We start from the raw sequence: 27,669 nt of genomic DNA, 5'->3' as shown, positions 1-27,669 counted from the left end.
TAAACACAAACTTAAGATAAATTTAATGGAAAAAACGTTTGTTACAGAAATTAACAATGCTTACCAGTCTTTAAACACCATACACATTATTAATATATATTGTATATTTCCAACCAACTCCATTCTTAGGCTCAATTTAAGAAACACAATTGTAACAGGTTTTATACAAAAAATACTTCACTTCTAAGAAAGTAGACAAACTGCACAAAAACAGTACATGTATAATGTGCATAGCAAGATAGCTTGAAGCGTCTATGTATGGCTTTCTTTAAAATAAAACTATTGGGGAAAAAGGCCCATTTGGGACCTAATGTTACAGTTGACGTATGTAAACTGTTTCACATCTTTTAGGCACTTGCTAACAATAGTGTTCAATCCCTGAAAACTGAATTTATATAAAAAAAAAATTATACATCTGAAATAAAACCCCCCAAAATAACATGGGTAAAGTCTTATATACTCCTTTTAAATTAAACAATGAGTTTTATTAGTGCATGCACAGAACTAAATTGAAAGAAAATAAACTTTTTATCTCAAAAACTTTCTGTGCAAAATTTACATAACTGAAAGGTACAAAAATATGTACAGGTTTAAATTCTTTGTTATATACAGAAGAGAAGCCCTGAAGTTTTCATTCAATCAATGAAAAACATCATAACACTTGTAGTAACAATGTAACAAAAATTATATAGTAATTTTTTAATACAAGAACCCCATTATCCAATGATCCAACAAAATTTGACCCAAACTTACAAAGTGAGAAGTTTAAATCAATGATTCTGTTGTCATGAAAACATTCCTTTTTAAAATTCTACCTGTTGGGCATATCCCTTCAGAATCTGTCCTGAAGTTTTATGCATTGTCACTGAGTCCACTATTAATGCTTCTTCATTTCCAACTGCAAACAACCAGTACATAATCTGCTTTGGGTTGTCAGTCATACTGAAACGTTGCTAACAAAAAATGGTTTGTCCCAATTGGACATATTCAGACACTAATAATAAACGCAAAAGTATGATTTACTTTGTTAATCTTGCTTCAAAATATTGTTTCTGAGGAGTAATTTTTAACTTTTGAGAAAAGCCATTCCCTTGGAAGTGCTTCTACGTTTCACTTTTTAAAGGGATGGCAACTAAGAAAAAAATTGGCCACTTGGTTTACGATGGGACAAACAACTTAAATCAAAGGAATGCCAAAAGTGAGTATAATCAAATTCAGAAAAATATTCAAGTTCTTTAAATGAACTTCAAACTAGATGAATAGAGGTTAATTCTTCTCTCAAGACTGCCCATCTACTGCAACACGAGCGCCATTTAGAAAAAGAAAATCTCCTTGGAAAGGTGTTCCACTCAATGACGTGCGAGACAGCTTACAAGGAAAAAAGACCTACTCATCAAAAACTTTTACCAAGCATCATATGAGGTGTAATTGTAGTGAGTTAAATGTACTCTCAACGGAGCCTAGTTACCTTCAAAAGAACTACATCTTGCAGGAGAGTTAAGTTCTTTACCTAAGCTCTCTTAGAGTATCTTCATGAATGACGAGAAACTCCTTCGGTTGCATAGTGAAAGAGCTCTCAACCTTTTCAGAGGAGCTATAGTTATCAAGATTCATAAGGCTAGTGGAAGAGAGGGAATGGGGCTGTCAGCTGCTACTCTCTTTACTAACAGTCACTAAACTGGGAAAACTGTTTCACCATACTTTTCTTTAGCCTTAACTTCCCAAAAACACATATTTAAAAAAATTAAATCAAGGTAAATCTGTGATTAGTTTCTTTCAAAACTAATGTGCAGTGATGCAACTAATGTGCATTTTCAAATGCAACACTGAAACTTTTGCTCATCCATGAAATACAGCCAACTTTTAAATGTTTAATTTTGGTGCTATATTGAAGTAAAAAATGTCTGCATGGAGTAACCCAACTCACTATTTTCTTCTAAGGTAATTTTACTTTTCCTTGGTAATTATTCTAACATGTTCCAATCACGAGTAGCTTCCATTAAATGCCTCTGTCCATGACCAGCCCAAGCATCCTGATTGTCAAATACTCTACCGCAAAACCAACAGTTAAATTTAGCCTTCAGAGTATTTTCAGAGGTAGTTTTCACAATCTGGTAATTGTTTTTGCTTGTCTTTTTGAGAGTTAACTTTAGCACAAATCTTTCCTTCACAGAACTAACAGGTTTAAATGTTTTGTGCCTCTTAGGAAAATCGTCGTAAGTTGTTTCAGAAGGGTTACAACAAACGGGCTTCAGTAAAGCATCGATAGTTCTCTTCGACAATGAAACCTTAAGAACGCGTCCATTAAATTTAGCAACAGTTTTCATTACATTTACTACTTCTGGGGAATCTGCATCAGGATGATTCAAAACTACAACTGGTTGGTTTCTCCTAGGACATTTCACAAGCTGTTTGGAACTAAAGGGGAAAAGCCGCAGAGTTCTGACTGTATCTTTTGAAAGCCTAGGTCTGTTGAATTCAAATGATTCAGGGATACTTTCAGGCTTTGCTTTTTCTTTACACTTTCTGTGTAAGGCTTTTTTTCTTGGAGGTTCTTGGTAACTATCTCTACACTTGCGTTTACAGTTTCTGCTTCTAGATACAAAAGCAGTTTCAGAATCTTGACTTCTTACATGATTTTTTATTCTTGAAACTTTTCTTTTCGAAGTGTTTTTCTTATTGAAGTTTCTCTCAATTGTACAATTTGTTTTACACCTTAATACCCTGGCCTCTGAATGGTCGGTGATACATATTGGCTCCTCAGAAGATTCTGGGCATGTTGCAGTAGAAGTTATCACAATTTCGTTTGCTGGCATCATATCATCTAGTAAGAAGGGTAAGGCATCTCTAGAAGATTCTGGCTCTTTCTGCTGTCCTGTAGTCTGGTTAGATGGTACACTGTCTTTCTGCAATGAGGATCCAGTGTTGCTTACTGACAGATTACTAGCAGCAGTCACATTTAAAACAGGGTTAAAAATTTTCAGCAATATTTTTTGTGGTGTTCCTTCAGGTTTCTTTGGCTGTATATTTTTCAAGCAAGTACTATTTTGGACTAATTTAGGTTTAAGCAGCTCAGTCTTATTTGGCATCACACACTTTAAAAAAACAGCTTGTTTGCCATCAGGCAAAAAGGTATAAAGAGGTGGTTTTGGAAAAATCTTGTTCTGTGGTTTTACTGAATCGGAGATATTCAACTTAGTGCCCTGATGCTCAGGTATTATATGAGTAGGAACAGCTTTCACTGAAGAATTTGCTGGCGTTTTAATAATATAAGGGCCTTTAAATGACAAAGTATTTTCTGGGCTACTTTTCATGCTCACACAGCTGCCAATGCTGGAACAAAGTGCAGGGGTCAGACAATTACTGTTTTGTTCTACTTTTAAGAAAGGTGCTCTGCAAGGTTCCTTAGTTGTAGTTCCACAAGCTTGAGCACTCTCAGTTTTGACAGCAGAAACACCTTCAAGTTTCCCATTATTAAATGTTAAAATCATCCCCGGTTTCTTGTTTAAAAGGAGAGGAGCAGGGATACCTTGTGTATTAACCAACGGTCTTCTTGAAACATGGAATCTAGGCTTATTAGTAAAGTGCATGGGTACCAAAAAGCATTTTGGAGTCTGAACAAATATAGCCTTTCTTGGTTCTGAATTTAGTGGATTATGCACATAGAAAGAATGTGTTGTGGCTCGTAGTTTGTCTTTGACGAGCTGCTGTGTAATTATTGCATCTGACTGAGTCTTAGGCAATGTGCCAAAACCGAAACTTCTAGGGGTCTTTGAATCTCTCACATCCTGTGACAGCATTTGCTTTTCTTTTCCACTACAGTTTAAATTCAGATCATCTGTAGGCCTACTAGTCCCCATACTACCAGATGGAATCGGGAAAAGGCCTTGTACTTTCAAGTCTTTTGAAGATTCAACTATTTTGTTTTCTCCCCCATGTTCCTGAAAAGACTGGGCACACTGAAGCGGAACATCTTTATCTGGAATGTTACTAGAGTCTTGTTTCACATCAGGTTTTGCTTTTAATACATCTAGAAGTAACTGGTTTAGTTCAGGTGGCAGAAGTTCTGATGCCTGCTGGCTCTGGAGTGAGAAAACAGATGTGATCCTAGGCATCATAGGTGACTCAACATTAGAAATGCCATCCCATTTAGGCTTTTCAGTCATGCTCTCTGAACTTTTATTTTCATTAGTGTATAGGTTTTGTCCATCAATGTTCTGTCCTTTTTCTAAAACGCACTGTTCTTCGATTTCAGCTTGTGTTTTTAAAGTTCCATCTTTACTATTTAAAAGACTAATAGATGCTAACCGGCTATCTGGGTTTGAGCTCTCCTTCTTCACTGGTGATAAAACTGACTCACTTAAAACTGTCTTGCTGGATGAAGATTCTCTTTGAGGGTTTTCACACATTGCTGTTCCTGAAAACCTACGACGTTTATTAGAATTATTCACTTTTGAGTAATTATGAAAAGGTAATGATCCTTGACTGGAAGATTCAACAGGTAACTCAGAGTTGATATAATTAATGCAATAATTATGCATATCTCCACTGTTGTATGAATTTGGTTTGGCAGTACAGCTGACTTTATCTGGACTTTTAACTGTAGTACCTAACACCTCAGGGTGACACTGAGTAATATGACTGCCCCATAAGTCAACATTATCTCTTGTTTCTACTTTTGTGGTCAAATTCACTGATGCTGTAATCAAGTCTGACTCTACTGGTGAAGGAGATACACCTTTTTCATCATCCACTGCTGGAATAATATTACTTGTCTGAGACAGCAAAGCCATTTCTTTTTCTGAAATTACCTTCCCTGAAAGTACAGGAGATGAAGGTGAAAATGGAGGAGCTGCTTTCATGCAAACTGTGTCATTTAACTCAGCTGGTACTCCTGTTAAAAATGCAGTGGCATCCAAAGTCTGGGGCTGCAAAACTGCAGTACTGTCCCTTGCAGCACCTGACTGTGAGCCTGGTACACATGGATTCGGTTTAGTGGTAGGCAACAGTTTTATTACAATATGCTGTTTTCCATCCACCATCTTGAAGCCCATAAACTTAGCACTGTAGTTAGCAGGAATTGTTATTCTGTTGTTTTTTACCATTAACACTGTAGGTCCTTGTACAGCAGTCTTCAAGAAACCTGAAGTAGAATTTGATCCCTCTTGAGCTCCATTACATTGTCCAGTGGACACAAGAGTTGGTTTTCCCAACTCTGACTCAGCAGGTTTATCATTATTCTCACAGTATAGTCTTTCATGCTTTTCTTCATTTACATGTTCCTGAACAAGATGGCCTGGGTCTTCAGATGTAGCCTGTGTTCTGTTCACTTTTTTAAGCACTTGAGTATTTTTTTCTATACTTCTGTCACTTGCATTGTTGACTTTCTTGCGTCTCCAGAATGTCTTCCTTGATGCACCTATCTTGTATCTTTTCAGTATTAGTTTAAGTCCTGCCGAAGACTTCACCATCCTTTTTTCATATTTGTCCTTTTCCAGTTTTTCTTTCGCATATAAATGTTCTTTGTGCAAAGTTATAACATGTCTTACAAGGTGCTCTCTCCTGGTAGCACCATAGCTACAATATTGACAAGTGAAGGGAAATGTACCAGAATGAATATAAAGGTGCTTCTGAAGCTCTCCTTTGGTTAAACATATATAATGGCATTTACCACATTTATAAAGGATTTCGTTGTGTCTATGGATATGCTGAACAAATGTGCCAACATCCTGGGTGGAGAACTCACACTTTTCACACTGAAAAGTACCATTTACACAATGTGTGGATGAAAAATGCTTTGTTAAGTCTAATAAAGTATATAAATTCTCATTGTTACAAATGTCACATTTTACTAAAGTGATTCTATGAGTTCGTCTGTGTTGTTTAAATACCTGGAAGTCATTTGCTGAAAAACTGCACATCTCACAAGGATAGGAAGGTAATTCACCATGGTGCCACATCTGAAAGTGTTTCTGCAAATCATTTGGGCTATACCGGGTGCTATCTCGGCACTTTAAACAACTGAAATTGAGTATTTTTGCAGACATTTTTATACCTTCGTCAACTCTCTCAGATTGATGAAGCAACATACACTCTTCTACAGAGCTTACAGTCTTTACATTGATAGATTTTCTTGCAGTCTGTGGCTTATGTTGAAATAATTTTCTGTATTTGTCAACTTCATGTTTTAATAGGACTTCATTTGGAATATGTATCTTCGGCAAAACAATTTTCACATTTTTTAATCCATAATGAAAACTACTTTCTGAAATGTTTGGTTTAAGTTGGTTCTGAAATTTTGGTTCTGAAATTTTTGATCTCAGACTATCAACTACCTCATTTTTCACATCATAATCTTTTTTTAAAGTATTTTGTTTTTCATCAAAAAATAGATGTTTCTGTTCAGATGGCATGATTTAAAAATAAAACAAAACAATCTCAATTCTTTTCTTCCTGAAAATTCTTGAAGTTACTTGTAATTTGAACAGGAAACAATACTGTGCCGCAACATCTTCAGAATACCAGGATTTTCCCCACATTAACTCACCTAAAATTAAACAAAGAACTGAAATTTTCATCACAGAAGTATCAGTAAAATTCATTTTAAAGTTCATTTTGACACAAAGCAAGAATGCTGATCAAACAAATAAAAGATATAAAAGACCTGTTAAGTAATTTAAAAGTAGCTTACCAAAAAGTAAGTCTGAAGTAGAAATAACACTAATCTGGACCTCAGGAAATACAAGCTTTACTTTCGGCTCTGCTCTGTGACACTGGGCAAGGTTTGACTTCTCTGCACCTCAGTTTTCTCATCTAAAGAAAACCACAATTGGATAAACATCTTTAAGCTCTAAGATTTTATATTAACTTGACACTATAGTTTTTAAACAAGATTTTTAAAATCTCAATAAGAGAGCCCTATAAACTTAATTATACACATATACCATTAACTTTCTCAGTTACTTAGTTGACCCATAGCTTTTACCTTGTGAGAATTAAAAGACTTCTCTCTAGATTTTCTACTTCCCTAGTGCCTCAGGGATAATTTATGTTTAAAATAAAAGTTTCACTCATCTAACAACAACAATAACAAAAAGACATTATCTACTCTCTCAAGTTATCATGGCTAACTGGTTTAAAAAAAGTAGAAATTAAAAGGAGGAGTACATTTCCCTGGGGTACTCCTAAATCTACTTACTACCTTTCTGGTTCCCTACCATTTTGGCTTTTTCTTTTTTTATCCCTAGAACTAAGGCAGATGGCAGCAAGGAAAGTCCTTGGCATTTTAGAATGTACTCATTACCATCTGCCTCCATTAATTTTAAAAATTACTGGTTTGTGTTACTCTAAGCAAATCTCAATTTCTGTGTTTTAGTTTCTTCACCTATAAAATGAAAAAAAGAAGAAGAAAATTACCCCTACCTATGTAACAGCATCCTGTAAGGTACCATATAAACTGTAGCTACCACCATTACTGTATGTACTTACCATGTATGAGACATTATGACAAGGTGCAGAGGACAAAAAAACTGTAGAATTAAAAAGATGTTCAGTGGTTCAGTGGTTAAAACTCCAACCTTTGGATGTAGAGGGTGTGGGTTCAACCCCTTGTCAGGGAACTAGGATCCCGTATGTTGCATGACACAGCCAAAAAATAAACAAATAGATAGACAATATATTGCTGAGAATGGAATCTGAGCACCAAAGGTTCAGTAGCAAAAATATCAAATGGTGTATTACAAGAATTATATTTTCTTACTTTCATGTTCTTAAATATGTATATGACTAATAATTAGATAAGCTAAAAAACTAAAGTATAAATCACAGTAAGCTTCATCCACAATGTCTATCCAAAGGTCTCACCTCTAAATTCCAATTAATCTAAGTAACTAGGAACTTCACTGTTTCAAAAATCCTTCACTGAGGGACTATAATTAAAAGTTACATTACATTACTATTAAGAGGCCCTTTGAGTATTTCTCAAACTTAAAAATTTGGTTGTGTCTAAAAAAACACCTTCAGTATTTAAAAAAAAAAAAAAAAAAAATATATATATATATGCTAACCTGAAAATGAATTCATTAGAAGCGTTTGAGTTTACTGAAATTTTTTTTTTACATACTATTCCTAATACAGTAAAAAAAAAATGTGAAACTTTTACTATATTATTTAAAGCTAAATGTAAAACTTTTTCTTCAAAAGTGAGAAAAATAATAAAGGACTAGAAAAAAGTTCAGTGATAACCTGGTGGATACTTCACAACAACTAAGAAAATTATCTACAGAGTGTCACATTCTCAACAGTGACAAGCATCATAATCAACTATGGTGTTTTCACTACACCAGACTCTGAGCATGGGGCTCAAATATGTGAAACTTCTTAAATACATTGAGTAATAAGTCTTCCACATTTGCCAGAATATCATATTGTGGTCATTCCAGACTATCGATACCCAGGCTTTTCTATTTCTATATATAATCAAGAGGAGTCTGTATCACAGGTTTCATTACAAAAGGCAAATTGCTTCTTATAGTATATGTTACATGTCCAAAAATGTGTACGTAATGCTAAAAACCACACATTTTGATAAAATTTCTAAAGATCATCAACTTCATTTCAAAATACCTATATAATTTAAAATTTTTCTCATGAAAACACATATCCCAAAGGACGACAACAAGTATATGACTTAAATAATTCAATCAACTAATACTAAAAAAAATCTATTATGATACATTTTGATGAGTGCTACTGAGAGATCCCAAAAACATGGTTGCCACCCTTAACTGCAGCTTGTAATCTAAAGGATGAGGTGGGGCATATACTTATGTTAATACTTGGCTTATTCAGAGTTGACCATCCAGGAATAAAACAGAAAACTTTTAAAGCAGAAAATAAATAGGATACACGGCAGCCAAAACAGATGCCACACAGTTCATCCATTAGAGTGCAAGTCCTTTCCACACAGACAAAACAACACTGAAAAAAGGAACCACCTTACTAAGAAATTCATTTAGCTTTTACTTAAGTCTGATAACTGCTAATAAATTAATGTTGAATGTGATTATTTTTTATATTTAATATATGACATGTATAATATAGCACCAAAAGAGATTAGTATTTTACGTATCTTGGGGTTTATTTGCCCTCAAATTTTAAGTTTGGAGAATCTCTTTTGTCAAATCTTCAACTATGTTCAACCTGTTTTCTGTGAAGGCAATCAAACACGACATCTGGTACCAAATTTTATAAGGATTGCCACCTATGGGGAAAAAATGTGTTCCATTTTTTAAAAAAGGAAAGAAATTTTAATCTTTCAACCTATTAGCTAATACTCTTTTCACTACAGACCACTCTCTATCTTACCAACAAGGACTACTGACTTTAAATCCCTTATTTAAATTACTGCCTTCTATATATGTATTATTATCTCATAACACAACCAACATCTTCTCAAGCCTTAAAATAATACTATTTGTTTAAAGTACGACTGGCCCTTTTTAAAAAGTAACCCAGAGTGTTTGCTGCATCAAGATGGCAACTCAAGCCATTTGATGGTCTTCCTCTCCCAGCTGCTCACTGAAATATAAACTAAAAAATGTAATTTTAAAGGTTCTATAATATGTCAAGAATCTAAAGTATATTCCATAGAGATGCCACAAGGTGTTTGGAAGGTTAAGGTCCAGAGAGAGAAAAGTGAAAACAAATGCTGAAATAGCAACCCTTTTAAAGCAATACTTTCAAAGAGGAAGCACACTTCCCTGGTTGAATGAAGGACATTCATTCAACCAATATGCAGTAAGTGTCCATCATGTTCTAAGTAGAGAAGTACTGATTCCAGCCACTCCTTCTCCTATACATACCTTGGGAGAGAAGTGAGGGCTTGAGAGGAAGACTGCATGAAGCACTTTGGGGTGACAGAAGGTTCCAGCTCAGGTATGGGAAGAGAACAAATCCAGAGCTTTGAGCTGGGTCCAGAGACGAGACGGAATTGAGAGTTGCTAGCACCAGCTGTCAGGAGAGATGTAAAGAGGCATCATTTCTGAATAAAAATACATCTTCCTAAACCCATGACCATCTTGTTCTGTTTAGGAGTGCTGCTCTTCCTTTTTTTTTTTTTCAGTTTTCAAGGTTTTTTTATTTTTTTATTATTATCATTATTATTTTTTTACTTTACAATGTTGTATTGGTTTTGCCATACATCAACATGCATCCGCCACGGGTGTACACGTGTTCCCCATCCTGAACCCCCCTCCCACCTCCCTCCCCATACCACCCCTCTGGGTCATCCCAGTGCACCAGCCCCAAGCTTCCTGTATCCTGCATCAAACCTGGACTGGCAATTCGTTTCTTATATGATATTATACATGTTTTAATGCCATTCTCCCAAATCATCCCCCCCTCCCTCTCCCACAGAGTCCCAAAAACTGTTCTATACATCTGTCTCTTTTGCTGTCTCACATACAGGGTTATCATTACCATCTTTCTAAATTCCATATATATGCGTTAGCAAGTCATGCTGGGAAAACTGGTCAACCACTTGTAAAAGAATGAAACTACAACACTTTGTAACACCATACACAAAAATAAACTCAAAATGGATTAAAGATCTAAACATAAGACCAGAAACTATAAAACTCCTAGAGGAGAACATAGGCAAAACACTCTCCGACATACATCACAGCAGGATCCTCTATGACTCACCTCCCAGAATATTGGAAATAAAAGCAAAAATAAACAAATGGGATCTAATTAAAATTAAAAGCTTCTGCACAACAAAAGAAACTATAAGCAAGGTGAAAAGAAAGCCTTCAGAACGGGAGAAAATAATAGCAAATGAAGCAACTGAAAAAGAATTAATCTCAAAAATATACAAGCAACTCCTGCAGCTCAATTCCAGAAAAATAAACGACCCAATCAAAAAATGGGCCAAAGAACTAAACAGACATTTCTCCAAAGAAGACATACAGATGGCTAACAAACACATGAAAAAATGCTCAACATCTCATTATCAGAGAAATGCAAATCAAAACCACAATGAAGTACCATTTCACGCCAGTCGGAATGGCTGCGACCCAAAAGTCTACAAACAATAAATGCTGGAGAGGATGTAGAGAAAAGGGAACCCTCTTACACTGTTGGTGGGAATGCAAACTAGTACAGCTACTATGGAGAACAGTGTGGAGATTCCTTAAAAAACTGGAAATAGAACTGCCATATGACCCAGCAATCCCACTGCTGGGCATACACACTGAGGAAACCAGAACTGAAAGACACGTGTACCCCAATGTTCATCACAGCACTGTTTATAATAGCCAGGACATGGAAGCAACCTAGATGTCCATCAGCAGATGAATGGATAAGAAAGCTGTGGTACATATACACAATGGGGTATTGCTGCTAAGTCACATCAGTCGTGTCCGACTCTGTGCGACCCCATAGACGGCAGCCCACCAGGCTCCCCCGTCCCTGGGATTCTCCAGGCAAGAACACTGGAGTGGGTTGCCATTTCCTTCTCCAGTGCATGAAAGTGAAAAGTGAAAGTGAAGTTGCTCAGTCGTGTCCGACTCTTAGCCACCCCATGGACTGCAGCCCACCAGGCTCCTCTGTCCATGGGATTTTCCAGGCAAGAGTACTGGAGTGGGTCGCCAGTGCCTACTCAGCCATTAAAAAGAATACATTTGAATCAGTGCTCTTCCTACATGTAAGTCAATTAGTATCTCTAAGCTGTCAGAAAAAATTATGTTAACTTTCCTGACTCTGTCTAACCAAAAACACTAAGAAAATCTTGGTTTATTCTCCAACAATACATCTCAGCTCCCAGTGCCATCTAAAAAGATAGCTGGCAGAAAATCACTGGGATGCAGCAGCTCAAACAAGGGAAAATAATTGAAACACTCAGAGAAACCTCACCCATTCTCTCATCCAGCATGAGAAACATAATTACAGTTAAAAGTTACTGCAGGAAAAAGGAGAAAGATTTACCAAAAAAATCAAGTAATGATTGGCAATCTCAGTAAGACCTGAGCTAGGATACTGAGGGGAAAAAAACAACACAACAACAACAAAAATACTGCCAGGAAAAGGAACAAAGTAGATGGGGGAGAAATAATGGTTTTGAAAACAAGAGGAAAAAATTACACTGAGTTATTGCTTTCTTCTTGTTTTTTTTAAAGCCTTGAATTTTCAAAATCAAAGGCTCCCCAAATGCCAGGCAATATTATTAGTGTATAAGAAAATAAAACTCAATATCTAAACTTATTCTAGTAAAATGTTTCAGTTTAAAAGGTAAAAATGAAATTTTACCAAAAAAAGGTGGACAGAAAGTTATCTAAAAAGATATTCCCAACACCAACTTAAAGCAGACAACAATATTAATCAGATATTTTACTCACAATTCTAAATGCTAGAAGACAATGAAATAACAGTTTTAGAGTTCAAGAGAAAATAATTAACTCAAGAATTAATTCTATACCCAGGAAAACTGTCACATATGGGAGAAAAACACAATTTTAGATATCGGAATATTCAGAGAATACACTACATATATACTTTTTCTAGAAAGAAGTTTTAAGTAAATACTAATACTTCAGCAAAAATCAAATTTTAGTCAGAAAAATGACTATAAATAAATAATATGATATAGAAGAAGTATCTGTCAACTGTAACATCTACAAAAGAGAAGTATAATTTTTTGGTAAGTACAGTTAAGAAAAATAACAAATATATAAGAAGCCCTTAAAAAATAACAATGGGAAACAGAAGAAGTGACAATAACAAAATTCTAGATACTGGAAAGCAGATAAGTAGATAGTAAATGACCTGACACAATCAGGCAGACAGGGGGGGAAGCTAAGAACTAACCCATTTTATACTCTGAATCTCCAAAAGACTTAGGAACTAGCAAGCACCAAGTAACTCTGAGATGGGAAGAAAAGAGGAAGAGGAGGCTAAAACAGAAATTTGGAGAAGCTGGTTGAGTTTTGGTTGGATGCTAAGATTCTCTTCCCCACTCCATCATGCTGCTGCTGCTGCTGCTAAGTCGCTTCAGTCGTGTCCGACTCTGTGCGATCCCACAGACGGCAGCCCACTAGGCTCCTCTGTCCCTGGGATTCTCCAGGCAAGAATACTGGAGTGGGTTGCCATTTCCTTCTCCAATGCATGAAAGTGAAAAGTGAAAGTGAAGTCGCTCAGTCGTGTCCGACTCTTCTGGACCCCATGGACTGGAGCCTACCAGGCTCCTCTGCCCATGGGATTTTCCAGGCAAGAGCACTGGAGTGGGGTGCCATTGCCTTCCTCCTCCATCATGCTAGGTTACTGCTATTCCCCCACCACAGAAGTCACAGGTATTCTCTGTGGAAAAGTAAAACAGAATTTCTGATATACAGGATACCAGCACAGCTGAGTAAGTGGGCACCACACCAAAAGCTAGAGGATTAAATGACCATATACATATGAGACACAAACCCCATGCCATGCCCCAGTTAAAACAGGGCTAAAACACTGCTACTAAAGATGCGGTCTGCTGATAATACATGAGCCATTTGCCACCAGTCCATTACAATATTTGTACAGAAACTGAGATTAAGCATTTAGAAACTAAAACAGCAATTTTACAAGGTAAGTTTGTCTGTTGAATCCAACAATAAAAATTTGAACTTGTTTGTATGCTTTCTTTTTAAAATTTTATTTTCCGGTAAGTGATATACTATGAGATACTAACGATAGGAATAATCTGACAACTTTCATAAAAACAGTTTGTAAAATATATGTATTTATTATAAACATTATAATTTCATAAAATAATATAAACACAATATATCTACATCTACATATATGCCTGGGGAGAAAGTACTTTAACTTCTGATTCACTCCTAGAAATCTATCCTAAAAGTAATAATCAGATGTTCATGGGAGCACTGTTTACAAAATCACAACATTAAAAATAATTAAAAGCCTACCAATAAATAAATAATGGTATTTCTATTCAATGGAATATTCTTCAATTTATAAAACAACACTGTAAACCCACGCTTAGTAATAGGGAAGACACATTAAGTGAAAAAAAAAAATCAAAACAGTAGCCATATCAGGATTTACTTTGTTCAACTGTTAATAGATGGTAGAGAACAGATGAATAAACAGACACATGGAGCTCTAAACACTCTTAGTAGTCAAGAATATATACATAGAATGTGTTTATAGTGATCACTGGTTATCCTTGGGTCAGTGTTTCTTAAAATGTCCTTGGATTACTATGGCCTCCACACTGGCATACTTCCTTATCATAGCACAAGCAAATAGCCTAACATTTGGATGTAACAAGAATAATTCCAAGACCACACTATTATGAAATTTTAAGAAAAAGCAGCATGAATCCATGAAACTTTTGGAATTCTCAAAGCAAGTGAGTCTGAGGTAAACAAACTGTTTTTCTTGAACAAACTCAAAACAATAAACTTGACACCAAAAAAAAACCTGAATGTTGACACTAAAGGTGGACAAGAAGTTAAAACAAAACAGGTATATTCAACGTACTCCTCTTATCAACACAGAAGTACCCAATCACATCCCTTCAGAAAAGACTGTTAACAGTTACAAAGCTAATGGCAAATGTAATACTCAGATAATGAAGAACTATGCTATCAGATGTTACTGTTCTTCATAAATTCATGCTATGAAATTTCTTTTAACAATTAATTTGAGAGCCATAAAGTTATCTAAAAAGTTAAGTAAAGGGAGCTGGCACCACCAAAATAGCAGTTATATATGCACTGTCATTATACAAAAAAAGTTTTATGTATTTTATATAGAAAACAAGTGGTATTTAGTTAATAATATGATTCCTGATCTAGGTATACTGTTAAAAGAATAAAAATTATAACATCAATCTAAATTTGATTTTTTTCTATATACTGTACAAAAAAATAAATATCAAGTATAATGTTGAACTGTTTTGTATTAGTTAAGTATATTATTCTTTAATAAAGCACTGGTTTTAATCTGACAAAATTTTATCTATTTTTATTTTCTTTTTTAGTCCTCTCATTAAGTTTTGATTTGGTATGGAGAATTTGTAAAATCAGTGAGGATACCTTCCATCATTTCATCTGCTCTGGAATAGTTCAATAAACATGAGACATGCCCACTCTTTAAAATTACACAGACTGTGCAAATATACCATATGGGCCTGGGACATCTTTAAATTTTAGACATTATAATCTTTGCAAGTTCTTCTATGGTTTCTGGGATCTTTGAGTTTTCTACTGCTTAAATCACTTTTGGCAGTTTATGTTTTCCTTGAAAAAAATCAACTTCCTTCACATTTTTAAAATATACTCCCCCAGAAAAGTTACTTTTAACAATCTATCCTACAGAAATAAAAGCAAAACATATAGATATGTACCTTAAATACATACCTTAAGCACTTAAATGCCCATGAATAAGAAAATTATTAAGTAAATTATGGAATATCCACATGAAAACAACATAAAGAATGAGGTGTATGTATTGAATTGACTTGTGAAATTTTTTTAGTTTTCAAAAAAGGAAGTTGCAGATTAAGGCATTTAATATATTTTTAAATTAACAGGGAAATCCTCATTTTTACATCAGAAGGAAAGATTCTATGAGTACATGTTTGTAAACAAACAAGTCTATAGTAAAGATACCCTTTAAGCTAATGATAACAGATTAAAAAAATTTTTTTAAGGAATGACAGCAGAGCAAAGCAAAACAAGATAAAACAAAACAAAAAACAAAACAAACCAAAACAACAGGAAAGTAATCATCAGATCTCCTAAGAACCTTGACTAAAACCTAGGGAGTAATATCACTACAAGTTTTTACTGAGACCTGCCCATATTCCCACCCCACTCTAGTACTCTTTTGCTTGGAAAACCCCATAGATGGAGGAGCCTGGTGGGCTGCAGTCCATGGGGTCACTAAGAGTTGGACACAACTGAGCGACTTCACTTTCACTTTTCACTTTCATGTATTGGAGAAGGAAATGGCAACCCATTCCAGTGTTCTTGCCTGGAGAATCCCAGGGACGGGGGAAGCCTGGTGGGCTGCCATCCATGGCGTCGCACAGGGTCAGACACGACTGAAGCGACTTAGCAGCAGCAGCCCATATTCCTGCCCTTGAATTCTAGGAAATGGGCTTCCCTGGTAACTCAGACTGTAAAGCGTCTGCCTACAATGTGGGAGACCCAGGTTCGACCCCTGGGTCGGGAAGATCCCCTGGACAAGGAAATGGCAACCCACTCCAGTTTTCTTGCCTGGAAAATCCCATGGACTGAGGATCCTAGTAGGCTACATTCCATGGGGTCGCAAAGAGTCGGACACAACTTCACGACTTCACTTTCACCTTCAATATTGGGTTGGCCAACAAGTTCACCTGGGTTTTTCGGTAAGATGTTCTGGAAAAACCTGAACAAATAATTTTGGTCAAACCCAATATCATTCCCCCTATTCAGCTGATAGGCTTCCCTTGTGGCTCAACTGGTAAAGCCACAACTTCCTTTGTGGCTCCACCGGCAACGCAGGAGACCTGGGTTCGATCCCTGGGTTGGGAAGATCCCCTGGAGAAGGGAACAGCTACCCACTCTAGTATCCTGGCCTGGAGAATTCCATGGGTCCATGGGGTTGGAAAGAGTCAAACACGACTGAGCGACTTTCACTCTCACTTTTCAGCTGACACTAGTGTAAACTGACTTAAGCTACTAGGTATTACTTGTAACCAAAGGTTCTTAAGACTTGAAGTTAACAGATCAGTGTTGACTGTATCTACTTCACAGAAAGGTAGATTTTATGACAATCTTTTAGAGAGTAGCAGGGCTTAAACATGTAAGAAAGGAGCAAAGGTTATCAAGTTCAGAAAAACAAAAAGGAAACACTGCAAGAACTGTAAAATCTAGATTACAGAGAAAATGGGAGGTTAATTAAGAGGACCGTAGAGGACAAATCTGAACTTGAAAGGTAACAAGGAGCCATTCTTGTCAGTTCATGAGCAGAGTTACAGAAGCAGTATTTTAGAAATAGTATAGAATGCTACTAGAAAACAGAAAGCAAGATATATTCGAGGAAGAGAGTAAAAACAGAAGGGAGAAAGCTAAGAGAACTAAGTGACAATCCAAATAAAGAGAGGAACCAGAGAACTGGCAGTGTTAGCATACATTAGGAATCACACAGTAGGTACAGAGAAACTTTTAAAAAGATGATTCCCAAAGTAAAATGCCAAGGATAAAGACTTAGAGTGAATAAAAAGAACAATTCCTAGAGAGTTTTATTTTCTACAACAGATTAAAAAGCAAAGACATTCTACAGTGTTCAGTTTTAGTGTAAACGTATTAAAAAGGAAGAATCTATGTGCTACTTACAACATTCCAGTTGCTTAAACATTAAACAAAGAACTAAAAACCTCTTGAGTTTAACTGACCCTATTTGTGACTCAGCATGTAGCTCTGTAACTTGTCACATTACACAGTTAGGAAAACTAGTCATTATTTTTTAAAACTATTGTATTTCTTGACTTAATTGAATTTTTTTTCTGCAGAGATAACCGAGTGCAGAATGGTCATATAAATATGCAACTAGAGATAAAACCAAGAGCATGCAGCAGGAAGAGCTTACTGAAAAACGTAAAGAACACACAAAAAAACTAAAACTTTTATTTTCAAAGCAGGATCTATTTTAGTGTCTTCAAAATAATAGCTATTATCTTTTCATGACTTAGAACATTTTGGGCTTACTCTTTTTGTAGCTGTTTAAAGTTTTTCAAAAGTTTACCCCAGAAGCTAATGCCTATCATATTTTGAAAAAGTAAAAGATTAAATTTTGTAGAAATTTATATTGAAGTTGGTTCCCTTCAAATCATTGTGGCCTAATGACCATCTTAAACACAAAAAAAGAGGGGGAAAAAAAGGTTAAGTATACAAATGTGATCAAGTACAGATACAGAAATACTAAAAATGCTAGTGTACATATGAGCCACATACCACTAAGGTAGGCTGGTGACACTGGTATACAATGAAGGAGTTTAAAATAAAAATTAAAACACAGAAGCAGTTCCTGGTTCAGATGAATCTTACTTCTTATTACTCTCTGAAACTACAACTGCTCACTGAATACACACACAGCCAATATACATGATGCTTTCTGCTCCTCTACATATCCACTTTCCTTTATGTTCATACTGTTTCCTTTCACCAGGCTTGTCATCCCCTTCTCTGCCTCTTCACTCAACTCTGGTCAAACTTTTTTTCTAATTCTACTTTCTACACAGACATGAAATCTTCTGCAACATACACCGATCTCTCCCTTCTCTGAATATCCACTTAAAGGACAGCCACTGTGCATCATTTTACTGCCAACTGTTTTATAGTTACATCATTTCCTTTTACAAGTTTTACGTCCCAAGAAAATTTATAAGCTTCTTAAAGACAAGTTCTATTTCATATTTATCCCTCACAAAACCCAAGAAGACTGGGTACACAGGGACCTAACAAATTCTAATTTGCTTATTATTTTCTTCTCTCCATCCCCACTGGCATAATCTTAGCCCACTGTCATCTCTAACTTGGATTAAAATGATAGTCTTCCTAACTGGCATTCATGCTTGCCCCTTGCCCATCACCCTTCTCTGAATCTATTCTCCACAATGGAGCAAAAGTCATCTTAATATAAAACAGATCACGGTGTTCTCCGCTTAAAATTCCTTAGGGGCTTCCCAAAGAACTTAGCAAGTAAAATACAATCTCTTGGCCAAGGCCTGCAAGGAACAGTGATATACGGTCCTGGACCTCTGTCTTCAACTTCATCTCACACCACTCTCCCCATCTGTAAATATACTCCAGGGCTTCCCTGGTGGCTCAGATGGTAAAGAATCCACCTGCAATGCGGGAGACCTGGGTTCAATCCCTGGATTGGGAAGATCCCCTGGAGGAGGGCATGGCAAGCCACTCCAGTATCCTTGCCTGGAGAATTCTCATGGACAGGAGCCTGGCGGCTTACACTCCATGGATTCACAAAGAGTTGGACATGACTGAGCGACTAAGCACACAGTACAAGCCACCATATATAGAGTCTCTCAGTTTCTCAAATACTTCTCTCCCATCTTTCTTATCTCAGGCCTTTCTCTGCACCTGCTACTCCCTGCTTAAAACAGTCTCTCTTCCATTCCTCAAATGACTAGATTCCTCTTATTTTTTAGGCGGTTCAAATGTCATCATCTCAGAGAGGCTTTCCTCAACCTATAAGCCATTCCTTCCTCAAACAAACAAAAAAACTGTTTTCTATTTTACCCCCTCATATTTATTTTTCTATAACATTTTCCCCTCTGGAAATATTTTATGTATTTGTCAATTTATTTCCCATCTGTCTCTACCACTGGAATAAGTGCCACATAAGTATATGGACTATATCTATCAGGTTTTTGGCCATATGGCCAGCATCTTGTACAGTGCTGGGCTTGCAGCTAGCACCAAATATGTGCCAGTCTTTGTTCTAAACACTGGGAATACAGCAGTGAATGGAAAAACAGACAAAAATCCCTCCCGTCATGGAGCTAACACTCTGATTATTTAGATAATAAACAATGTAGGTAAATCATATAATACAGTCAAAGGTGACAAGTGCTGTGGAGAAAAATAAAGCAGGGAAGGAGAGGCAGAACCAGAGAATTCCAATTTTAAATACAAAGTCAGGGAGACCTCACTTGAAAAGGTCTTATTTGAGCTAAGATCTTAAGGAGTTGAAGCAGACAGCATTCTAAAAAAGAAAGAGTAAGTGTCAACATCCTGAGTGTGCAACATGCCTAACACATTCGGGGAATAGCAACAAGACAGTCAGTACCACGGGAACAGAAAGCACCATCGGGAAAGCAACCAGAGGAAGATGAGGTCAACGAAACAATGAAGACAGCTGCTGGAGCATTGTGGGTAGAGAAGTAACATGAGCTAAGTTGTTTTTTTAAAAGATCACTCTGGCTGCTATGTTAAGAACATGGTATTTGAGAAGGAGGTTAAAAACAGATGCTTCTCAGGTAGCTCTACTGGTAAAGAACTTGCCTGCCAAGGCAGATAGACGTAAGAGAAGCAGGTTCGATCCCTGGGTCGGGAAGGTCCCTTGGAGAGGAAATGGCAACCCACTCCAGTACTCTGGCCTGGAGAATCTCATGGACAGAGGAGCCTGGCAGGCTGCAGTCACATGGAGTCACATGTGACTTGTCACATGGAGTTGGACGTGACTGAAGCGACTTAGCATACACACAAAAACAGAAGCAAGGAGATCACTTTGGAGATTATTAGACTACAATTACCCAGGTAAGAGACGGTAACTTAGTAAAGACAATGATGCAATGGTCAGATTTTGAACATACTTTGAAGACTGAGACTACAGGATTTGCTAACAGACTAAATTTGGTCCATGAGAAAAAGAAACATATCAAGGATAACTCTGAAAGTTCTGACCTCACCAACTGGAAGAAATGAGTTGTTATTTACTAAGGAAAGATGGTGTGAGGGTGGTAGGTTTGGAAAGTATATCAAGAGTTTGGTGTTGGCCATGTAGAATCTGAAATATCTAGTTGACATCAGAATCTGAGATATCTAGTTGACATCCAAGTGGAAACATGGAATGTATAACTGAAAACAGAGCTCTAGGTCTAAGATAAAATTGGAAATTATTAGTGTGTGTATAATGTGCATGTGTGTGTTATTTTTATAGGTAGAACTGGATGAAATCACCAAAGGATAAGTAAAAAAAGAGAGAAGTCCAAGGCCCGAGCCTTGAGATGTTCTAACATTTAGAGGAAAAAGAGAAGAGCTGGTATGACTGAAAGAAAAGACCAGTGAGAATGAAAGTAAATTAGGAGACTGGTACCCTCAAAGCAAACTGAAGAAAGTGGTTCCAGAATCATAACGATCAACTCTGTCAAATAAGATGAAGACTGAGAACTGACCGCTGGACTTTATGCCAAGAGTGCTAGTGACACTGATTAGAATGGTTTCAACTGGAGTTATAGAGAAAGGCTCACAAGTATTAAGAGAAAATGGGATGCATTTAAGAGACGCAGAGATGTAGTACAGATAACTCAAGGAATTTTACTACAAAGGACCAAGAAACAGAGGAGCTGGGAATTTTTTGTTTGTTTTTAAAGGTAAAAGAAATGATAGTAGGATTGCATGCTTATAAAAAATGACCCAGTAAAATTGTTAAAATCACTGAAGGAAGAGAGAAAGAAAAGAAATGCAGTGGCAATGTCCTTCAAGCTCCAATACTTAGGCCACCTGATGCAAAGAGCTGACTCATTAAAAAAGACCCTGATACTGTGAAAGACTGAAGGCAAGAGAAGGGCAGAGAGGACAAGATAGTTGTATGGCATCACTGACTCGATGGACATGAGTTTGAGCAAATTTTAGGAGATGGTGACGGACAGGGAAGCCTGGCATGCTGCAGTCCATGGGGTAGCAAAGAGTTGGACACAACTGAGCAACTGAACAATGAACAAGAACAAAGTAATCTCCTTCAGTAAGTGAGAAGAAATGTAATCCAGTGAGCAAGTGGGAGAGTTGAACTTAGAAAAGAATAAAGATAATTCATCTACAGTTACTGGAGAGAAGGAAAAAGATGTCAGCAGGTGGGTAGATGTTATTGTGAGAGGTCGTGGAATGAAATGTTTTCGTGGAATGAAATGTTTCATTAAGTCTACGACAGGGGTTGGCAAACTATAGTCAACAGTCAGTTCTGGCCTGCTGCCTGTTTTTGTAAATTAAGTTTCACTGGAACACAGCCACATTCATTCATTTACATATTGCCTATGGCTACTTTGGTGTTACACAACAACTGGCAGGTGCAACAGAAACTGTATGGCCCATAAAACCTAAAGTATATACCACCTAGTCATTTCCAGCCAAAGTCGGCCACCCTGGCATACTAGAATACGACAGCATTTAATGAGAATGACACATTAACCTATACATCATTCCTAATATCTGGAGTAATCAAACATTAATTTCACTCCTTATCTCTTTTCAAATATTTTTATAACTACTGCTACATTAGTTTTGAACCAGCTTTATCTCTAGGGATGGGGTGTGTTTCATCACTGTACTAAGGGCATTTTTCAAAAAGGAGGCAGTAAGAAGAAATAAACTAGTGGCACATAAAAACAAAGAACAGCATTTCAGGTTCATTACTTTTCTAATTTTCAAGGCAGATGGATGGATTAGCAACAAGATCTTTTCCATGACAAATAAATGTACACCCACTTGAATCAACTTATTTTATATCTTAGCATCACAAAATGGCATCACACTGAAAGAAATACAAGCATTTTACTCAAAGAAAGCCCCAGTTCAGTAAAAAGAAGCAAAATTTCTGCCTGGCTTTCCAAATACCTCATATATAGGCTTACCTAAAACAGCCAGCCTTATTTCCCATTCTCTCTCATTTTCCCAAAATACAAATTGTTACTGTCAAACCAATCTCCTACCCATCTCGGATCAGCCCTCAATCATTCCATCTGTTCTTCAATTACTCTTTATGTCTATCAAAACCCAATTCTTAAGTCAAAATCCATTTGAAATTATACCTCCTTCAAAAAACTTTCCTAGACTGGGCCAGCCCTCACTAACCTTCTATCAGAACTCAGACTTACAACCCATACAACTGCGTTCATTGATCCTTTTAAGCTGTTTGTGTTATGTTTCATGTACATCAATCTGGATGCCTTAACTGAACTATAAGCACTCTGAAGACAAAGACATCCTCTTATACTTATATATTACTAAAAAGCCAAGTACAGCATGGATTATTCTCAACACATGCTTGTTGATCTATGTAACCTATTACATAAAAATGTGCTGTATTAGAGAAAGCCCACCATCCACTCAGTCTAGTATGTATAATCCTCACCTATACAGGCAGGCGCACATACTTGTACATACTACTATGTATTCAATTAATATTTGTAGGTTGAACAAAGAACTAAATACATGTACGGTGAATGAATGCATGCATGTATGACTAAAGGATAGCTCTTAAGGTAGAGGAAAAGGGCAAATTGTGGATGGATATGAATGACCAACTTGAAGTTACAGATCCTAAATTCCTAAGGGCCATATATTCATCAGGATGTTTTCTGCTACAATCCAATTCAAATTAATTTATATGCAGAATTTTGGTCCCAGGGACTGGAAAGGACACCAAGCTAGCAGACAGAATCAAAAGAAAACCACACATATCTGATACCATCATTCCTGAGACTAAAAGTAGTACTCTATCTCCATCTATCTCCCATCTCTATATGGCTTCACTTTCATCTACTACAGATAGGATTCTCATATACATGGGAAAGAAAGTCACTAGCATCCTCCCAGATTAACAATGTTTGAGAAAAGGGATCACCGTTCTCCCAGCATTCATACATCAATTTCTAAGGATTTTGATCGGCTCTGCTTGAGTAACAGGTAATCGTTGTTGCAACAAGGATGACTGGGCAGAGTTGTAAGACGGACTGATAAGGTAAGCCACTAACTACTCATAACAGGGAATAGATGATTCCCAAATGAAGAAATACTGAGCTGATGAAACAACATACATGCACACACACACAAACACACACACATATATGTATATATATACATATACACATCTTCTGCCAGCCATAACCTCCAACAACTAGCAATTAATTAGGAATTGGTGATGACTTTACCATTATTTTGAAACGATTTGACTTTCCAAAGGGCCAATATAAGTTTTCAGCTATTAGTACTTCTTGAAATGAGACCCATGTGAAACCCACTTAATTTTCCTAAGCTTTAAGTCATGAACCTGCATTCCAATATTCTGACATCTGTTTCAAGCAATCATACCAATCACAATCTTAAGATTTTGTTCACAATTTTTAAGTTCAAATAATTCAAATCATTTTGGTCAATCACCATACAGCAGTCTCTTATTCATTATATTTGAAGCTCTCATTGTTCATCATGTTACTTTTTCTGAGTAGTTCGGCTCATACTTAGTAAAGAATACTCTTGGCACTCAGTATTTACTTTCTCTACTCAGGAGCAGCACAGTATCCATGAGAATCTCAAATGGTAAGAGATCAAACAAATACCATATAAGAAGAAATGACACAGGTAAAGAACATAAATGATAACCTGGTATCATTTACACCAGAGTTAGAGTTACGGGTATACATCTGGTGAGGGGAACTGTATGATACTGTGATATCCCAAAACCTACTGAATACAAAACAGCAGAGACACCTGTATTTCAACAGACAGATCAGCCATGTTTTTGTACAAGGGTACGGTATTTTCCACTGAGTGCAAAACGTTCCTTACATCACCATGGATTTGTTGGTAGGTATTTTTCCTTCTTTCTGTCCACAAGAGGATACTCAGATGACTGTTTCCAGGAAACCAGCCTTAACTCTGTAGTGTCCCTTTTCTGACTCAGATATCATTAATCACAATACAAATATACATTAGATAATTTTTCTTTGGGTGCATTACTTCGCACTTACTAGAACAAAACACAAACACTCTTCTGACCATTTATACAGCTTCAAAACATCTTCCTACCGTATTTATCTCCATCATTCATTACCCAGGAGCCCTATAACATCACCTTTACATTTAGAAGGATGATAAGAGTTAAAATCATCTTTAGATTTCTAGTGAGATATTAAAATTTCAACTATGAAAAACCTACTTTTTTTGCTTACATTAACATGAAAACCCATGTGTATATTACACTTAGGCCAAAAACAAAACTATAACTTAACTCATATAATTATTCTATTCAGTCTAATATTAAAATATATTAACTTACTACTTAATAGATTGTATAGTATAGTACTTCAATCTTCACCATACCTCTTTCTTCAAGGAACAAAAGGCACACAATTTAATGCTTGGATAAAGCCACAATCAGGAACAGTGATCAAAAGGAGAGATGATATCTGGAAATGAAGACCAAAATTTTAAAATTTTGACTGCAAAAACACTCAGTAAAATGTTCTTAAGCTTTTGATTCAATTATGCTTCATAGTCAACATAGGTATATAAATTTGGGGAAAAAAAATCTCTGCACTTAAATAACCTATCATTGACATTCAGTGATAACATGTCATAAATTTACAAAAGTCACAAAACTCAAAGCTTAGAAGGGAGCTTAAAATCAATCTCATTATCTTCATTTATTACACGATAGGGAAAATGTCTTGTCCCAACTCACAAAGCGAGAATTAGAATCTGGATCTGATTCCAACCCAGATATCCTACCATGACAATGCTACCTCTTAATTCTCATTTCTAAGGTCCATGAAAATTGCTCACCATGTGAAGTCAATACCCCACACAGAAGCGAAATACTCATAGCCTACACACCTGGGATAAGATAATTAAGAAAATTTTCAACTTTAACTCTTTTCTTTTGTTTATAGTGTTTTGCCAAAAACTTTTAGTAGAGTAACTGAAGGAAACTGGGAAAGGTCCAAGTCTTTTACCACTAAAAAAAAAAACGTTGTATTAGGTGATCTACAGCACACAATGCTTCAACATGAACAATTACAAACAGAAAAGTAAACAATAAAAGTAAGTTAAAAGAGCAAAGTCAAATTGCAGACTTATTCTAAAATATATCCCGTCTGGAATGTTTCAAAATATAAACACTTTGGGGATCACAATACACCATATTGCTACCAGAGAGGATAGGAGAGGATCTGAAGTGTGATGATAAAAATCTCAATCATTTAAAAAGCTCATACATTATCAATGTGCACAGCAGATATTTACTCTGGTTGCTGTCCTTTTATCCTTCCCTAAAAAGACATAAAACGTTCTGAACTGATATTTATACTTCCATGGCAACAATAAAGAAAAATTTGGACGTGCAAAACAGGTTAGATACCTACATTTTCTCCTTCTCCACACTCTTGTTAATCTTCTGAATCTGGAACTTATGTACAAGAATTTTAACAAAAATCAACATGGTCTACTACGCTTACCGTCCTCGTGAAATGCTAACCCCCTGAAAATGTTAATACAAGGCAATGTCTTATTGAATTTCAAGGAAATTCCGTTTTGCTGAAAGATAATGAATCCACTTCAACTGTTTTGCAGTTAAACTCTGAAAGACGTTAGGGTATCTCATTGAATCAATTTAAGTGGTTGCTAAATGTTCAACTTGAAGACAAAAACTTTAGAATACACTGAAGTCAGATCCCTTCCTGCCTGAAAAACAATTCAACTTTATCAGTACACTAAGCCCAAAACATAGACGCTCAAAGTTAAGAAAATTCTCACCCTTATATACAGTTTGGTGGCACGTTTCATCACTGTGACAACCGTACAAAGTTCAACATTATTATGTATTCTTTAAACATTGACTTAATTTATTTTTCTACAGTTTTTTTAAGTTTTTATAGCCAAACATACCCAACGAATGTTTTCGCTAATAGCTCACAAACACTAAATGGTCCCAAACTTAAACCTTAAAAAAAACTGAACCTTAATTTTTGCACTCAGAACCTTAAAGCTACCGTATCTGCTTCATTGGTCTACTTAAGAGTTATAACATTTACCTTATATACAGTCACCTTATATATCTTCAATTACCACAGTCTTCTAAGAAGACTGTCTACTTGACAATGAGGACCATCATGTTAAGAACAGACTCAAAATGGACCCTACGAGTAAGAAAGCCAGTTACAAAGAAATCCATCTGCCACTGGGTGTGGTTGGGGTCTGCACGGAAGAGCGCCCTTGGCCAACTCTGGAAAAGGGAACCCGCGCTAGAGAGGTGAGCTTATCTGGAAGAAAAAAAAAAAAGATCTCCGAAGACCACAAACTGAACCCACAATGGGGAGCCGTCGAGTCCGGCTGCCTTGGGCCTGCGAACCTACAGCTCGAAGGGTGCAGTCTGAGGGGTACCCATGCAGTCTCCACCAGTCCCGGAACGCGCCGAGTAAGTGCTTCGAGCGCCGCGCGCCCCGCTCCGTCCCAAACACCGCGCCCGATCCGCCCCTTCCTCCGGGGTTCTGCTACCCCTCGGGCGCGCGGAGGCACACTGGGCCGCGTTCCCGCTCCAGCTCCTGGACTGTGGGGACAGTGCGGAGTTCAAAAAGCCCCGACGTAAAGCAAGCCCAGGCTAAAACGCTGAAGATTAGCTCTGGCAGGCTGCAAGAGCGCCGAGTCAAAGGACTGACTTCTCTAGAAAAACTTTGCGACAAGTTAGGCGGAAACGCTGAATGGCCGGGACTATTTAACAGACGCTTCCTATCACAAGAGGCGGAGCCCCGAGCGAGTTCGTGGGGGCTTTGCAGCCCCCACAAACTCGCCCTTTGCCCCCTGACTCGTTCTCTACAAGTCCCGGCATCCTAACAGGCCTGAGCGGCCCCGCTCACTGGGAATACCTGTCGTGGTCCCCATTGCCTGCGAGTCCCTGATGGCGGCCATTATGCTTCCATCCGGGTATTGCCGAAAAGCCGATCGGAGCGCTACCGGGAGCGCTTACTGCGCGGACGGATCCGCGCACCACCTGAGTCGAGCGGAAGAGGACGGAGGCCGGCAGGGTTCGCCCCTCACCCTGGTTAGACTAGGCCACTGAACTGGGCTTGCTGCTGACCTTTCTAATTAAGCGCGCTTCCCGGGTGCC

The 27,669-nt window shown here is 37.1% G+C and overlaps 1 protein-coding gene across 9 annotated transcripts; it reads right to left on the bottom strand.

Annotated features, from left to right (window-relative positions):
* On the bottom strand, nt 1–27,669 carry ZNF518A (zinc finger protein 518A). Of its 9 annotated transcripts, XM_061402934.1 has the most exons (7): nt 27,428–27,669; nt 26,597–26,701; nt 25,401–25,521; nt 24,888–24,973; nt 9,864–10,011; nt 6,692–6,813; nt 1–6,547 (listed from the first exon to the last, which is right to left on the bottom strand). In XM_061402934.1, exon 7 carries the CDS (start codon nt 6,411–6,413, stop codon nt 1,965–1,967), a length of 4,449 nt encoding a protein of 1,482 aa, XP_061258918.1. In that variant the 5' UTR covers nt 6,414–6,547; nt 6,692–6,813; nt 9,864–10,011; nt 24,888–24,973; nt 25,401–25,521; nt 26,597–26,701; nt 27,428–27,669; the 3' UTR covers nt 1–1,964. The 9 variants fall into 9 exon arrangements, with proteins under 9 accessions (XP_061258918.1, XP_061258921.1, XP_061258919.1 ...); XM_061402937.1 differs by lacking the exon at nt 25,401–25,521; XM_061402935.1 differs by lacking the exon at nt 26,597–26,701.

This window comes from Bos javanicus, chromosome 26, assembly GCF_032452875.1.
Source record: "Bos javanicus breed banteng chromosome 26, ARS-OSU_banteng_1.0, whole genome shotgun sequence".
NCBI lineage: Eukaryota > Metazoa > Chordata > Mammalia > Artiodactyla > Bovidae > Bos > Bos javanicus.
This window is presented reverse-complemented; position numbering and strand designations above follow the sequence as displayed.

Excerpts from the sequence above, each read along its gene's own strand:
- ZNF518A (XM_061402934.1), bottom strand. The coding sequence starts at position 6,413 with ATGCCATCTGAACAGAAACATCTATTTTTTGATGAAAAACAAAATACT.